Source organism: Crinia signifera, chromosome 6, assembly GCF_055691185.1.
Source record: "Crinia signifera chromosome 6, ASM5569118v1, whole genome shotgun sequence".
Classification (NCBI taxonomy): Eukaryota; Metazoa; Chordata; class Amphibia; order Anura; family Myobatrachidae; genus Crinia; species Crinia signifera.
Genome location: NC_139222.1, coordinates 17812346 through 17830426, shown reverse-complemented (window position 1 = coordinate 17830426; position 18081 = coordinate 17812346). Strand labels below are relative to the sequence as shown.

Below are 18081 nucleotides of genomic sequence, written 5' to 3'. Positions count from 1 at the left end.
TGGGGAGCCTTGGGGGCATTGACATGGCCAACATGTATCAGGGATAGTTGGGAACATCCGGTTTATGTGTCCCGGGCATCTGTACCACCTGGAAAGGATTTTGTATTGGGTCTGAAGAATCTGAGTAGAAGATGAACTGGCAAAGGTATATCGGAATATCGTAGGCCAATGATCATCCGGTATAGTGATGGTCAACTCAGATTGCCAAGCCTTAACAAAGGGGGGTATCTCAGGTGAGCACATTTGGTAAATAAGAGATACAATATGTTTCGGTGGTGTGTCATCTTAACATAATTGTTCAAATCTGGTTGGGGTCCCTCTAGGTGTAGAAGTGTGGAAAGAGTGGATGTAATGTCGAAATTGTAAGTACGCCCAGAACAACCTTGTAGGCAATGAATATCTCTGTTGTAGGTCTGTGAAGGAACGTAAGTCAGAGTTGGACAGTAAATGGGAAATTCCAGTTACAGACCAGGTCATCAGGGATGGGGAGGCGAAGTCAGGATTACCAAAAAGGGGTGTAGGAAGGGAAAGTCCAGGGCTAAATAGGGTACGGTGTTTAAATTTCTGCCACTACTTCATAGTAGGGCTCAATGTGGGATGTGACGCTCGGGGTAAGGTGGTGATCCAGGGAAGGATGTGTGAAGGTACAGCCAGGGCTGTGGAGTCGGAGGCAATTTCGAGTACCTGGAGTCGGGGTCGGAGTCGGCAAACAATGCACCGACTCCGACAATTATAATGAATGACTTCTCTACTGTATGAATAAAGACCAATGCATGCAGTGCCTCACGTAACCGCAAAACGAACACGTTACGTGACCGTGAAAAAGCATGCTTTTCATGTGCTTCACTCTATGGCACGCAACGCACAATTCGGAGCACCAATACTTATAAATGTATTCTCCCTTGTAGTTTACAACTTATTTCCAACGTTCAATAAGGTTTTTAATACCTCGTTGGTAGAAATCACCTGGTGTAGACTCGAAAAATTCATTCAACCGAGCTCTCCCACCATACGCACAACATCTTTTTACGCGGATGAAGATCTTGTTTCATGCGCGGGGTCGTTTGTTTACCTTGGCTAAGCCATTCCTTACGCTGGTTCATATTGATGTACAGGCACCATTTTTCGTCGCCAGTAACGATTCGGTAAAGAAATCGTTCCTTGTGTCCATGAATTGAACAGTGATGAGAAAGCAAACCAGCGGAGATTGTGGCTCGTTGATTTTTGTTGTCGTCACAAAGCATGCGGAACTCATGCTCCACACTTCTGAACCTTTCCTATTGTTTTTGTTCCCAAAACAACCAAATAATGTGGTTTTTATCTTTGAACTGGTAAAGTTCCTGTTCCTGATGTTTATGCCTACTGCTACTATCCAGCCATTTAATTACTTAATAAAAAAATTAATAAAACTTTGTTTTCATTGTGTTTGTCCTTTGCTTAAAACCAGGCATGTCCAGTTTTGCTATTAGAGAATGCTAAAACTATTGCAAAGCATGCTGGGATGTGTAGTTTCAAAACATCTGGAGGGCCAACGTTGGACATGCCTGGCTTAAACTGTTCAATACAGTAGACTGTTGGCTTCCCAGCCTCTAGTTTCTGTAGTAATAATATGTATGTTGCCTTTCTTTCCTTCAAGGAATGTATCAAATACATTTGCATATTAATACAGAGGAGTCGGAGTCGAGGAGTCGGCATCAGAAGTACGAGGAGTCGGAGTCGGACCATTTATCTACCGACTCCACAGCCCTGGGTACAGCAGTGGCATAGTTTAAGATGTGGACCCACTGTTTAGTAAAGGGGATTCTGGACATCTCGACTATTCTTGCTCCATGTACTACATAGTAGTAGTTTAGGAACTGAGAGAGTTGTAGTCCTCCCCTAGTTCGGCTTTGAACCAAAGTCGCAGGCTTTATTGGCACCCCAGATAAATCTCCCTATTAGGCTCTGTAATGATGTGAAGTAGGAGATCTCAAGTAGAATTGAAATCGGTAGAGTCTGTAAAAGGTACAAGACCTTGGGAAGGATGTTTATTTTCACCCTGTTAATCCTGCCAAACCAGGAGAGCCTCACAAGGGTCCATCTCTAGAGATCCCCTTTCACCTTTGCCATAAGGGGGAGAACGTTAAGTTTGAAAAGATTATTGATGTTTGGAGATAACAACACTCCCAGGTATTTAATGTGGGAGGGATGCCAAAGACATTGATAGGAGTCCCTGAGACTCTCCACATTGCTGGCAGGAGTGGAAATGTTAAGGGCAATTCATTTAGAGTAATTCATTTTGAAATTGGACAGAAGGCTGAATCTGTGAAATAAGTCGGGTAGTCACGGGTTCAGTAAGTGCGGCAAGGAGGTCGTCGACAAATAAAGCAAACTTATATTCGCGGTCCCCCAGCTGTACCCCCTTAATATCTCCATTAGCCCGGATCGCCCGTGCCAGGGCTTCCATACATAAAAAGAACAATTTGAACATAAGACAAAAATAGTTGCTGAAAGGGGGCAACCTTGGCGTGTGCCGTTATGTATTATGGAAGGAGAGAGCTCCTTATTTCGAACCCTTGCAGAAGGGGAGCGGTATAGGTAGTGTGATCCCTAATCCAAACAACGAAGAAGACCCTCCATAAACTGCCAGTAGAGCCCATGACCTCAGTGCTGTGATGCAGTAATGTAACCATTACACCGTCCGTGCTGCCCTGTATATATAACACATGGTGGGGATAGAACCCATGACCTCAGTGCTGTGATGCAGTAATGTAACCATTACACCGTCTGTACTGCCCCGTATATATAACACATGGTGGGGATAGAACCCATGACCTCAGCGCTGTGATGCAGTAATGTAACCATTACACCGTCTGTACTGCCCCGTATATATAACACATGGTGGGGATAGAACCCATGACCTCAGTGCTGTGAGGCAGTAATACTAACCATTACACCGTCCGTACTGCCCTGTATATATAACACATGGTGGGAATAGAACCCAGGACCTCAGTGCTGTGAGGCAGTAATGCTAACCATAACACCATCCATACTGCCCCGTATATATAACACATGGTGGGGATAGGGATTGGGATCTCGCTCACCAGGATCCAGAAATTCTAAATCTCATTGGATCCCAGTAAGTAACCCTACCCCACCCCTCTAAGCCTCTATATAAGGATGGCTTTATAGATGTATTATGGAAAGGTTGCGGCTAGTTGCCCTTCACTGTAAGGACCTGGGGAGAAGAGGGGGCGGGGAGAGTAGGAGCAAGGGACCCAAACTAACCCTAACAGGCTTGCTTCGCTTGCCAAGCTTCGGCCATGGTGGCTCATTCCTTCACTATCTACGCCACCACTGGTTGCCTTCAGTAACCAGGTGACGAGCTAAGCAGAGCGAGTCACCGTGCCCGAAGCATGGCGAGCAAAGCGTGCCCGTGAGTGTCCGTTTGGGTCCCTTCTTCCAACCTTGCTCCTACGCTCTCCTCCCCAGGTCCTTACGGCGAAGAGCAACTAGTCACTACCATCATGGAACCCACCTGTGTATTTTATAGTATATGTGCACACACCATGCGTAGGGTTACCACCTAGTCCCTTTAATTCCGGACACATGTTAATTACACAGGTTCTGTGGCAGTTTAAAATCAGGTGAAGTGGAGTCTTGAAGTCAGCCAGCCACAGAACCTGTGTAATTAATATGTGTCCGGAATTAAAGGGACTAGGTGGTAACCCTAACCATGCGGCAGACTTGATGTCAGCGGAGATATAATATCACATTATGAAGAGGGAAACACAGACGGTAGAGAAATAAGGGGAACACAGACATAATAACTACTATATCAGAGGAATAATACTGTGTCATATGGGCCACACACTGCTGGTAACAAGCCTATGGCAGAGGGTGGGACATGGCCCCAGTCACTTTATTGGGATATACAGCTATGATGACCCTCCTCAGCCACAGCCCTACAGCACACGTGTAAGGCCGGGAGGCGCCGTATCCCCCGGGCGTCACATACACACTGACTGTATCTATAGGCCCCCATACACTAGCCGATTTTGGTCAGATTTCTGCCAGATCAGTCGGATCTGGCAGAAATCGGACCAAAATCGGCTAGTTTGGATGTCCCCTCAGATCCGATGCGCGGTCCCGTGCGCATCGGATCTGCGTCGGGTGGTCGGACCTGCTGCACGTCCGACCACCCGACTTGGGACCTAGTGCGGCGGTAGAGGGAGCAGGGGGGGCTGGGGACGCTGCGGGGGACACAGGCGGCATAGAGCCGCGCAGGGGGAGACGGCGGGAGCTGTCAGTATTGAATAAAAAAAAAAAAAGCCCATACAATGCATGGGCGGCCTGTGATTGGCTGAGCGCTCTCTCAGCCAGTCAGCAATTGGCTGAGAGAGCGCTCAGCCAATCACAGGCAGCCCATTCATTGTATAGGCTTTTTTTTTCTACCATTGACAGCTCCCGCCGGCTCCCCCTGCCCGGCTCTATGCCGCCTGTGTCCCCCGCAGCGTCCCCAGCCACCCCCGCTCCCTCTACCGCCTCGCCGCACAGACGCTGGGGGGACACAGACGTGTCACCCGCAGCGTCCCCAGCCCCCCTGCTCCCGCCTCGCCGCACAGACGCTGGGGGGACACAGACGTGTCCCCCGCAGCGTCCCCAGCCCCCCCGCTCCCTCTACCGCCTCGCTGCACAGACGCTGGGGGGACACAGACGTGTCCCCCGCAGCGTCCCCAGCCCCCCCTGCTCCCTCTACCGCCTCGCTGCACAGACGCTGGGGGGACACAGACGTGTCACCCGCAGCGTCCCCAGCCCCCCTGCTCCCTCTACCGCCTCGCCGCACAGACGCTGGGGGGACACAGACGCTGTCCCCAGCAGCGGGGGACACAGAGTCCCCAGCCCCCCCCCCCCTGCTCCCCGGGTTTTTTTACATGTGATAAATCGAGACGATTTATCACATGTAAAAAATGGCACATCAAGTGCCAGTCTAATCAAGCTCCCCCGGGGAGCAGCCGGGGAAGCTCAGGGGGAAGTCGGGGGCGACTTGTCCTAAGGACAAGTCGCCCTAGTGTATGGGGGCCTTATGTCACCCGCTCCTCCCCATCTCTCGCCCCTGTCTGTGGGGACACTCACCCTCCAGTCGCTGCATGTTATCTACCGTACTTCCGGGCAAGGGGCGCCTCCCCCATACTGCCGGATTGGGCGATTCCACGACCTTCCGAGCTCTGCGTTCCACAGAACTTCCGGGCTTTGCGTTCCACAGTACTTCCTGGTAACGCGCTGTACTCTACTTCCGGATTGTGCGCTCCACCGTAATTCCGGGTTGAGCGGTCCACTGTCCCTCCGGATTGTGCGTTCCACCGTACTCCGCCCCCGCTCTGAGTTCCGGGGCCCAGGAATATTGTGTATTGTCCATGGTTGAGACTAGTTCCCCTTCACCGTAAGGACCTGGGGAGGAGATGGGGCAGGGAGAGGAGGAGCAAGTTCAGAAGAAGGGACCCAAATGGACCCTCGCATAGCTCGCTTCGCTCGCAATGCTTCGGGCACGGTGGCTCGCTTCGCTCGCCACAGCTTTAATAACCTCCTCCACGCCCTAGTGGATGGTAGGGCATGAAATACCGCCTGTCGGCACATGTCGGCTCAAAAAAAAGTTGTCTTGTTCTGACCTTGCTCCTCCTCTCCCGCCCCCTCTCCCGCCCCCTCTCCTCCCCAGGTCCTTACGGCGAAGGGGAACTAGCTGCTACCTATTGTCCATACCATAACAACAAATGGCGGGCTGTGGAGGAGGCAGCAGTGTTGTGTCCGGCAGCGTCAGGTAATCACATCTAGTATTATTATTATATTATATACTACTACTGTTATACAGGTGGCGCAGACTGTGGTGCTGTGTGGTTATACTGCAGATGGAGCAGCCTCTGGTGTCCTGAGAGTGTTATATAACATATGTAGATGATTGCGCCCTGTGACTGTAACACAAGCCCCACATACAGGACCCTTCCCACAGGGACACAGTTCCCACCATAGTAATGTCTGGTAATGTGTATGGTGATGTATTGTGTAATGTATATGGTAATGTTTGTGTTAATGTAGGGTAATGTCTGATAATCTATAGTACTATATATGGTGATGTATAGTAATGTAGGGTAACAACGGGGTATCACTGCGCGAGTGAGGAGAAAATAAGAGTCTCTTTGTGTATATATATATATATATATATATAGTGATATATAGTAACATCTACTTGTATCCGCTTATGCAATAGGAGTTAAACACAAGACTCTGCATAGATGACATTATTATTTATATATATATATATATATATATATATTTAATCATAAAAAGAAACATTTCATATGAGATCATAATTAAAAAACTATAATTGAAGTTAAAATTGAATTTAGATTAGAAGCCTAAGAATATTCGGGTCAGAACCTATTAGACATAACTAGTCAGATTTAGATGCTGGCATCCCAGCAATATTAGTAACGGGCAGTGATTGGCCGGCGTCCCAGCAATATTAGTAACAGGCAGTGATTGGCCGGTGTCCCAGCAATATTAGTGACAGGCAGTGATTGGCCGGTGTCCCAGCAATATTAGTAACAGGCAGTGATTGGCCGGTGTCCCAGCAATATTAGTGACAGGCAGTGATTGGCCGGTGTCCCAGCAATATTAGTAACAGGCAGTGATTGGCCGGTGTCCCAGCAATATTAGTGACAGGCAGTGATTGGCCGGCGTCCCAGCAATATTAGTGACAGGCAGTGATTGGCCGGCGTCCCAGCAATATTAGTGACAGGCAGTGATTGGCCGGTATCCCAGCAATATTAGTAACAGGCAGTGATTGGCCGGCGTCCCAGCAATATTAGTAACAGGCAGTGATTGGCCGGCGTCCCAGCAATATTAGTGACAGGCAGTGATTGGCCGGCGTCCCAGCAATATTAGTGACAGGCAGTGATTGGCCGGTGTCCCAGCAATATTAGTAACAGACAGTGATTGGCCGGTGACCACATAGCAGGTGTAATAGCAGCACAATGATGGGGACAGGTATAAATGGCTGCAGCCGTGGTTGGTAATATAGCACACAGAGACGCGGCAGCTGCATTACTATGTGACAGTAAAAGTTGTTATAATTGCCAATTAATTAGCAACACATGGGCCTGATTCACACCTGCTGCAAGTGTTCGGAGTCCAGCGGGCAGGTAGCTGCTGAATGCATGCCCCCACACATCCCTGCTCTGTGCACGGCTGCTAACACACAGAGGGAAATCATTCCAATGTAATGATATACCCTGCTCGCATCACTGAGGGGACCAGCACTCACCTGGTGCAGCAAAGGCCGTGGAGAGAAGGAGGCCGCTGATGATGTTAGTGGCCTCCCAACGGCTGGGGAACACCTGGTTTTCCAGGATACTCCTGGAAAACACTGGTGGCATGCCCCCTCAACCACCCTCCGAGCAGCGAGGGAACGCTAACCTTCGCTCGCTGCCATGGAGTGGACGGCTAGTGCATGGCCCTGATGAAGCTGCTCTGTGAAGCGGGCGCCGGCTAATTCTCCATGTGCGGGCGCTTACATTGCATGTTACTGTGATTTATTGTTACACTGACTGTGACCTCTCTCCCCGACCCTTATCAGGGCAGAGGGACGAGCACTAACAGACCTGAAGTGGGCCTGGTCCATCCACTTGGTCCTACTATGATAGTACAGACAGTGGCGGATTCAGGGGGGGGGAGGGGGCAGGGGGCACACAGGCATGTGCCCCTGTCATGTAGAAGATTTTTTTTTACATTTCCCCTGCAGCACACACGTGCAGCTACTATTGGCCAGTTCCTGCTATATGTGAGGCGAGTGGCCGTCTGCAAACTTCCGTTGCCGGACATGAATCCCCAGAACTATACTGACTGACACGCAGCAGCTGCGCCGACAGAATAAAGAGTGGGACCCTCAGCTATCCACCCAGGCAGGAGCCTCCCGACACCTCCCCGAATCCCATTCTTCTGATGCTACAGCCAAAGACAGTGACAGAATCCACAGCCGCTGGAAAAATCTATTAACACATGCGGTCAGGTGAAGGAGAGAACAGGACCATTTCTCTATAGTTGACAGCTTTTGCAGGACAGATCCACCCTTTTCTTCCTCTCTACAAAATCCCCTTCCCGTCCTTAAAACCTGGCCACACCCCTTCAGCCCTGGGCGGAGTCTTCTCACTCCCAGTCAGTGGACCAAGCCCTGCACCTATACCTACTCTGTTCTGTAGGAGGACCAGTCCCCACCCCCTTCTTTTCCTCAGCCAGCCAATCCCTGCTCCCTCTCTACTCTACTGGAAGTCCAGGCCCCGCCCCTTCCACCACTTAGCAAGTCCCTGTTTTAGCTTGGCGGGGACACTACCTGCTTCCCCTCTGCTTCCCCTCTACTCTGTCAGCCCTGCCCCCTTCCAGCCCTTAGCCAGTCCTCCATTCAGTTCCACCCCCCACCCCCATCTCTATCCCAGTATGGAGGACCAGGTGGAGTTTAGAAGGTATATAGTGTAGCGATGTAGTGCAGAGTATAGGGGGTATATAGTGTAGTGCGGAGTATAGGAGGTATATAGTGTAGTGATGGGTATAATTTAGTGATGTAGTGTGGAGTATACAAGGTATATAGTGTAGTGCGGAGTATAGGGGGTATGAAGTGTAGCAGTATATTAAAATACTGTTAATAGGACAGTTATTAATACAGAAAGTTTAGTATTTTCGGTTTATTTTCAAAGCAAGCAATTCAAACAGTATTTTAATAAATTCCTACAGTACTATTTAAGGGGTTTATACTTGGATGACATCTAGTGTGGAAAATAAAACTGCCAACCAGGGAAAGTTTTCTGTACAGAAATATTTGTATTTTTTTTATAAGTCCCAGGAATAAGTAGGACCCAGAGTGTGAATTATACTGGGTCAACGGTCACATGACGGTGTGACCCAGAGCGCTATAGAAATAAGGAAGTAAGTGTGTTTAAAGAGAACATACCGGGGTGTGTGACGACACACCATAGGAAGACTGCCCCTATCATAGATACATGTCTTTGTCTTACGCTATAGAAACGTGATCTATCGGATAGGGTAAAGAAGCTAAGAGCAGAACCAAGAGATCTGCTGGCTTCTCATTTAAAATACAGATTTTGCCGAATATAGGAAAAACAAGTTTTGTTGTGTCCTGCGAAATTTGGCCGCACTTCTGTGGGACTGGGCTAACAACCCGTTGATAGTCAGACACAGCAAGTGATTGAGAATAGAGAGGACGCCTTCATATGGCACACTCTACCCTTAGTTTGTTGGAAAAGCGGTGCAATACGGAAGGAGTGTTTGGGTGCGCTCAGGTAAACCGCCCACCAAGATCTGCCAGTAGTGAAAGATTCATTCTCATTTACCATGGGAAATAAGTGTTCACACGGAGAGTTTGTGCTACGCAGGGAACAGGAGTGAAACCGACCCAAAGGATCGGCTGCGTTCATAATGAGTATGAAGTATGGTGAACGAGCAGTGGTTTACGTAAATAAATGGAGAAAATGACAGAGGGCAACCAAGAAGAATTTCCCAGTGTTGGCAGTTTTGATCCAGAAGTCTTATCCGCAGTTAGAGATAAGATATGTTTACTCTCATCGCTCAAAACGAGGGTGAAGCAGAATGAAATGTTAAACTTGTGCCAAAAGGAAGGCCAAGCTCAAATGGGAAGTGGGTGTTCAGCGGATGTAAATGCGATCGGCCCCAGAAATGCAACTGCACCTCCCCCTCCATATGTACCAGAGGGGGCAGTTACCGTCAAAAGGGAAATAAACAAAAATGCACAAGTGACTAACTTGTACCCTGTTTTATCCCCATATAAGGAAAATGCAGATAAAAATGAGGTGTTCTTGACATCAGCCGTCTCCTAAGCAATTAATATGAGTGAGGGAAAGGCTGAGCCAGCAAAGACTGCTGCTGCAGCTCTATCAGAAGAGACTGCTGATGTCAACAACACAACTAGGGACACAGGTAAGAATGCACAACACAGTACAGAGACAATTGTCCCCAAGTCATCTTCCAGCGGTACAAACTTACCCTCTGCGCACGCTGGAAGTTCCTTATGGAAAGGCGGACAGAGATGGGGTGATACCTGCAAGAACCCTAACAATTGCAATCCTTGGACACGGCTAGAATTACGATCTATTATTTCAAATTTCCCTGATCCTAGGAAAGATCTGGCACTTTGTCAGAAATTTATAAAGGATCTGGGAAATACTGATGAACCTACCAATAAGGATTGGAGAATCCTGTTGAGGGCCTGTCTTCCTACCCACATAGACATCCCGAAATTCATTCAGGATAGTGGTTTGAAGGTTGATAAGGAAATAAATGATGAGAGCAATCAGGAAAATAAATGCCAAACCAACCTACAATTGGGTGTGCATTGAATATAGCAAAAATATTCACTATAAAACAAAAAGATAGCAAATCTGCCAGCGAATATTTCCATCGAGGATTACTGACAGTGTCAAAACCCACTGGTGTCACTGAACCCAAGGACAACCCACACTTGAGAAAAATGATTGTCTCTGTACTGGGGGAAGGTCTTAAGGAAAATCTGAAGATCAGGGTGCAATCTTCTTTCCCAAATTGGAGGGGCATGACAGTGGATGCTCTAAGGCAGGGGTGGCCAAACCGGTCCTCGAGATCTACCAACGGTCCACGTTTTCCAAGTTACCTAGCTGGTGCACAGCTGTAGTCATTACTAACTGTCACGTTTTAAAACCTGCTGCATTCATTCCTACTATAGAGCCACAGGTTGCCTGTAAAACATGCACCGTTGGTAGATCTTGAGGACAGGTTTGGCCACCCCAGCTCTAAGGGAATCTGCTGTCGACCATGAATGACAAAAACATTAAGAAAAACCGAGAAATGCAAACAGAAAAATGAATGACTGTTAGCATCCAAGCTTTTAGTAATGCCTCAAGCAAAAGCACATCATGCCCAAAACCAAGGGATGTAAGTAGAAAACCGATGGTGTGTTTTAACTGCAATAAAGAGGGACACATAGCCAGACACTGCAGATCAGGGAACCCAAGAAGAAATGACACACATAGAAAGTACTGGGAACCACACCAAGGGGAGACACGTAAGTACCCATCACCAAAACAATGGGAGGAGACAGACAGATCACGTCACATGCCTCCACCCCACCTCTTAGCTGACACCGTCTTAAGGGCGACACAGATGCACCAATAGGAAACAGGTCATACCTGTATCTTACAGCCAGTTAGATTGATACAACACCTAAGAGAAGAGCCTCAGATGAAGGTAAAAGTAGCTGGTGTAAAACAAACCTTTTTGGTTGATACAGGGGCAGCCAGGTCTGTTCTCAACACTCCTCTTAATTTAGGTTGTACTAACCAAAGAGTAGCTGCAATTGGGGTAACATGAAAAGTGCAGCATTACCCAATGACGAGACCAGCAGAGGTTACCATCGGGCCTCTGCATACCAAACATTCCTTTTTGTTGGCTGCAGCTGCTCCGACTAACCTTCTAGGTAGAAACCTACTCTGTAAAATGGGATGTGTCATCTACTGTACACCAGATGGCGTATTCCTAGATACTCCAGGGAACCTTGCACAAGAGGTGCAAGATTTGCTGGACACTCCTCAGAGATTAATGCTGCACTCAACTGTTATAGATTCTAATCCATCTAAGGTAGCTGAAATTACAGCTCAAATACCAAGTTCCCTTTGGACTAAAGATGGACAGGATGCTGGGTTGATGGTGAATGTAGCCCCAGTAGAAATCTGTTTAAAAGAAGGCAGGGTATCGCCCAAAATACCGCAATACCCTTTAAAACCTGAAGTCGAGCTAGGAATATACCCAGTGATACAGCGATTGTTACAACAGGAAATCCTAGTTCGAACCTCTAGCATGGCCAATAGTCCCATCTTCCCTGTGAAAAAAAATGGGGGTAGGGGCTACAGATTAGTGCAGGATTTAAGAGGGAGCCAATGTAGTTGAGAGCCAATTCCCCGTAGTGCCAAACCCAGCTGTCATCCTGATGCAAATTCCGCCTCACTGTACTCATTTCACTGTTATTGACCTGTGTTCTGCTTTCTTTTCTGTCCTGTTACACCCTGACAGCCAATACCTCTTTGCATTTACCTACAGAGGAGTACAGTACACCTGGACCCGCCTCCCTCAGGGATTCATAGACAGCCCTCGCATCTTCTCACAGGCCTTGTATGTTTGTTTACAATCCTTCCAGCCCATGAGTGGCTCGATACTAATACAATATGTCGATGATTTATTGTTGTGTTCTGACTCACTGGAGTCATCAGTGGATGACACTAGACAGCTGCTGATGCATCAAAGGATAAATTACAATTATGCCAGACCAGGGTTAAGTATTTGGGTCATTGTTTTACCCAAGGGTTGAGACACCTCACTGACGACAGGATCCAAGCGATTCAAAACATGTTACTGCCACAGACCCAGCATCAAATCTGTACGTTTATAGGTATGTGTTGATACTGGATCCCAGGTTTCTCTATTTTGGCATTACTACTGCAAGAAATGGTCTCCTCTACTAAACCAGACCAGGTCTCACATACTGAGAAATCTGAGTTGGCCTTTGAGGAGCTAAAGGCAAGTCTGACAAAGGCTCCAGCACTGGGAATGCCAAATGATGAGAAACCATTTGAATTGTACGAAACGGAATCAGCTGGGTGTGCGGCAGGAGTACTTACTCAAAAACATGGTGATGCCAACAGACCAATAGCGTAGTACAGTGGCCATTTGGACACAGTGGCATGCTCACTCCACACTTTTTTATGAATTGTAGCTGCAATAGCTCAGCTTGTAAACAAGAGTGTGGACATGGTGTTAGGACATGATTTAACTGTTTATGCTCCTCATGCTGTTCAGCCCTCCTAAATTCTGCCCAGACTCGACACATGTCCTCAGCGCGGTTCACCAAGTGGGAACTGGCTCCCCAGTAAACATTACCATAAAATGATGCAACACATTAAACCCAGCCACATTCCTACGTCATGTGCCTTGATGGGAATGTTGCTGAAAATGGTAAGACAGAATTTGGCGAGAGCAAGAACGAGCATGATTGCATGACCTACTTGAATCAGACCTTCAAGCAATGATTCCTTATACTAGGTATAGGAACCAGAGAGTGCTTAAATCATGGGTGGTCGTCTTAAAAGCAGCTGCTGGGTAGTAGAGGGTCAGTCACCTATTGACAATATACAAAACAAGAACAAATAGCAGCGTTTAAATGATAAGAATAGGTGAATCAATAAAAGTGATATTTTAATGAACAATTAATAGGGTAATAATTAAATTAAAAACAGCATATTCCAGATTGTAATGGATTATAGATGACCCACAATGGGGTTGGAATATAACCTGCACTGTCCACAATAGCAGCGGTCCCAAATGGTGATGGAGTCCACTCTGTGTTTTATCCTTGGGTGCTGTGTGAGTCCCTTTTTAGATGGTTTTATTGGGACTACAACCTCTCAGCGATTTGTATCCAATTAAGCCAGGTGTAATTTAGCCATAGACATCCAAACTTGCAGGGACCTGGTGGTCAGAGAAATCAGCAGGTGGGTCCAACTTTACTGGAGGGTCCAACAATACTGGTTCTGGAAAGCACCTGCCACCAAGGAAGACGAGGGTTTAGTATATGACCCTACGATCGAAGCCAACATCCGTTGAGGGATACCATATCTGAAAAATGTAAATAAATTTAACACCCCTGGGTTTTTTTTAGGTTCCAAAAATCTGTATATTGCTGTCCCTTGTCACCCATGAATAAATTGTTAGGTAAATGTGTTCCCCATTATCAATAATCTAGGATTAGCCATAGCGCATAATGATTCATTCCCCTTTTGATGTATAATCATGTACCTCAAATATTTTTTTGTGTGTTATGATTTTGAAATGTGAGGTTTATTTTACTGTCAAAGGGTGGACTGTCAACATCGAGTTGCATACGCACCACAATAGAATTGTATAGCCGCCATCTTGGTTCAGGTGAAATAATAATGCGAACCACGTGCGCAGCCATATTACTACACATAATTTCATATCCCACTCCCACAAATAATAAAATATAGATAAATGGTTTTAATTCGCAGCACATAGCTTAAATGGTAAAACACAATCTTTTCTGTACATATTTCGCATCTGTGTGTTCCATCTCTCATGAGCAGCGCTCGGGTTCTTGTCTAAAGTATGCAACTTGTAACAGCTGAAAGTTACGGAACAATTACATATTTAATGGCCACATTTCCACGAGGACAGTGTAACGGGGAGATCCGGATGTAACAGGTTTTACAGCTTGAGTTATGACCCCTATGACGATGCCTTGGGACAAAGACACAGAGGTGCATTCCCCTGCACAAATCCAAGAGAAGCGACACCTGGTCTTCTGACCAATGGAGACCCTCACTGCCCCTTCTACTTAAACACTATAGGAGGTTAAGCACAACCTAAGAACGTTCTCATTGTACTTTTTCTTCCTGGACTGTAATCTGGATAGAATACAGGGAGCTCGGACCGACTTGGGCCCGCGTGTGAGAGACAGTAACTGTTCCTTTCTGCATGGGTATTTTGTATTGTGGCTTATTGTATTTACATCTGTATCTTTCCCCTTTTGTAATTAGATAGTATTTTGTATTGTACTGTGATCTGTATATCCTGTTATTTGCTTATATACATTCCTTTCTGTAACCCCCTGTTGTCCGCTAGGGGCTCTAATATACGGTTAAGGATTTTGTACCCTTTTTCCGGAACTTATACTGTCTTGTGTATTATTCGCAGTAAGCGGAAAGGTTTACAGGAATTTATACCTGGTGTATTTACCTATAACTTAGTTCTAAGTACTGCGAACTAGATACCGCTGTCTGGGTATCGTTATACAGTGTGTGCAACACTAATAAGGTTCGCTATGTGGCGCTACGCTTTAGTTTGCCCGTAGCTAGGAATAAAAGTAAGTTTACGGACACAGTACGTAAACTGCGCACTTCACTTATTATCCATTGGTTTGATATAAATTAGACATTAACAAGGCCAGTCCAGTGACAGTGCTGTATAGTCCAGTCCAGTGATAGTGCTGTATAGGCCAGTATAGTGATGATAGTGCTGTATAGGCCAATCCAGTGTATACTATATAATGCTGTATATATAACCCAATCAGGTCCCTGTGTTAGTAATAGAGATAAGAGTGATGTCACTGTGACGCTCCCAGACCGCCTCACCTCCCCAGTCACGTCCCTGTATTATTACTGTAGATATAAGTGATGTCACTGTGACACTCCCAGACCCCCTCACCTCCCCAGTGAGGTCCCTGTGTTAGCAATAGAGTTACATGTGATGTCATTGTGGCAAATATATCGCCTCATGAATTATATCAGCTCTGCCCCTGTTGGTTGCATAAGGCTAGAGTGCCCCTTTCAGGGATGGCACCCAGTAGCCTTTACTATCTCCCATAGATTTGCCACTTGTTACCATGGTGATGTGTGCCACAGTCTCTGCATCCCTGCCAACCTGTTGATTAAAATGGGCAGAGTGTTGTCCATAAACATAATAATACAGCCAGCAGGGCGGCGCTAGGCACACATAAGACACAGGCCGGACACTGTGAATGAGGAATTATTTCTGATGTTCCCCATATTTAAATCATTCTCCCCTAAATGGGGCCATTGTGAGAGGCTATGAAGGCGAACTTTGGGTCTTTCCCCGCCAGGGGGGATTTGCCCGAATACCCTAGGAGGAAGGGCTGCAGGATAGGGCAGGACACACACTGCTGGTAACAAGCCTATGGCAGAGGGTGGGACAGGGCCCCATTCACTGTATTGGAATATACAGCTATTATACCGCCCCTCAGCCACAGCCCCACAGCACAAGTGTAAGGCCGGGAGGCGCCGTGTCCGCAGCAGCAACTCCCGAGACTCACTGTATATATATGTCACACGCTATTTGCCATCTTTCACTCCCTGTCTATGGAGACACTCACCCGCTACCACACACTTCCTGGTTATGCGTTCCACCCTTCTTCCGGAATTTGCGTTCCAGCATACTTCCTGGTTAGACGTCCCCCGTATTCTGCCGTCACTCTGAGTACCACGCTCGTCAACGTGCAGCCCCGCCCCCTCCTCTCTTCTGGGGCATCATGCGGCAGGGACAGGGGAAGCGGTGAGAGCGGCAGCGGGTTCCTCAGCTCTGTATACGGAATGTATAGAAATATAGATGTATTTAGATAAGATATGGATATATAGCTATATGTATATGGAGTTAAATCTGGGATATACAGATGACTGGGGGTCAGATTAACGATGTTGGCATCCCCTGAACCCCCCTCCCCCAGCAGCTTGACTCTAATCCTCTCCCCCCCCCCGTGCCTAACCCCTGTACCCGCCACCTGAAGCTGCTACCCCAGCCTAACCCCAACCCCCTGTCGGTGCCTTTACCTAACTCCACCCTATCACCCAATAATCTATCAACCAACGAATCCCACCACTAGTGCATAACCACCCACATCCCCAGCCGCATGCTCCCGGCATACTTACTTTTGGGGGGAGGGGGGGGGTTGTTTTTTAAGATTGGTTTGCCACTGTCATCTATCCCTATAATAGGATTAAGTAAGTAATTGGATTACTCTGCTAATCCCCTACTCTATTGTTCTATGTATTGTATTGCAGCTGAGAACAATAGGAAAGCCATGGCTAATGGCCTAAGGAAGATAGATGAGATGGGCTCCTACTGTATGTTCACGTAACTGTTGCCTGTTTCTCATGTCAGAGTTGCCAGCACTGATAACAAGTTGCGGGCTGCGGAGGAGGCAGCGGGGAGGATCCAGTGTTGTGTCCGGCAGCGTCAGGTAACCACATCTAGTATTATTGTTACATTATATACTACTACTACTGTTATACAGGTGGTGCAGACTGTGGTGCTCTGTGGTATAATGCAGGTGGAGCAGCCTCTGGTGTCCTGAGAGTATTATATAACATATGTAGATCAGACTGTTCCCTGTGACTGTAATACCAGCCCCACATACAGGACCCTTCCCACAGGGACACAGCTCCCAGCTCATGGGATTCACACTCGTAGAGTAACGTATGGTAATATAGGGTAACGTATGGTAATATAAGGTAATGTAGGGAAATATATGGTAATGTATGGTAATGCATGGTAATATATAATAACGTGTAGTAATGTATGGTAACGTGTGGTAATGCATAGTAATATATGGTAACGTGGTAATGCATGGTAATGTACAGTATGGTAACATATGGTAATATAAGTTAACATGTGGTAATGCATAGTAATGTATGTTAATGTATGGAAATGCATAGTAATGTAGGGTAATATATGGTAATGCTGTTGTTATAATACAGGTGCAGCTGACTCTGGTGTCTGGCGGCTTAAAATCAATAAAGCTAATTGAAAGGTGGTGGGGAAACTGGGGCGACGACACCAATAAATGCTCAGTGAGGTGAGAGCACTGTGTGAGAGGGCTTCAGGTGAGGAAAGTCTTATTTGTGTGCGCCATGTTTCTGTTATTGCCAGATGGGTGAGGTTGTTTAAGAGAGAGAAAACATGGATGGAGGGTGGTTTGTTACAGAGTCTGCATTCCATCCTGCACAATGAAAGGATCTGTAAAGCTATGAAAGACGGGAGATGTGTTTAAGGGGGGGGGGGGGGGGGGGTTGGGGCACCTGGACTTGAAGATAAATCCACAACTAATAGAAGCCTAAGGTGAGAGAGATTTACATTTAAAAATATGTAGTGCTTGTAAGATGTGTGTGATTTTATATATATTTTTTTTACTTAGGGGGAAGATCTGTGTGATATTATGTGGGAAGATACAAAGAGAGAAGAAGAGACGGATGTGAGGTGTGACCAGCAGTGTAAGGAGGAGGAAATCCCTATAGATATCAGCACAGGTGAGTAATAATCACTAATTACAGAGAGTCACATATTCGTCTTGTTCTGTCACTACAGCGGCCTCTTATCCTACACCCTCCTCTGTCACTACAGCGGCCTCTTATCCTGCACCCTCCTCTGTCACTACAGCGGCCTCTTATCCTGCACCCTCCT

General features: G+C 46.9%; 2 protein-coding genes across 4 annotated transcripts in view; one reads left to right on the top strand and one right to left on the bottom strand.

Annotated features, from left to right (window-relative positions):
- LOC146010081 (uncharacterized) overlaps positions 1-18081 on the bottom strand; it is a 101025-nt gene that overhangs the window by 21884 nt on the left and 61060 nt on the right. For 2 of the 3 annotated variants that reach the window (XM_083150977.1, XM_083150979.1), the window contains exon 1: positions 5116-5163. The exons of the other annotated variant lie outside the window; for it this stretch is intronic. The gene's annotated coding sequence lies outside the window, so the exon portion shown is untranslated. Of the gene's footprint in view, positions 1-5115; positions 5164-18081 lie in introns of those variants that run through there. 3 annotated transcript variants of the gene reach the window in all.
- The window catches only part of LOC146010014 (uncharacterized), a 35247-nt gene continuing 33896 nt past the window's right edge, over positions 16731-18081 (top strand). Inside the window, exons 1-2 of the mRNA XM_083150783.1 lie at positions 16731-16861; positions 17816-17927. Of these exons, the coding sequence (XP_083006909.1) occupies positions 17837-17927 (91 nt within the window). The 5' untranslated portion in view covers positions 16731-16861; positions 17816-17836. The remainder of the gene's footprint in view (positions 16862-17815; positions 17928-18081) is intronic.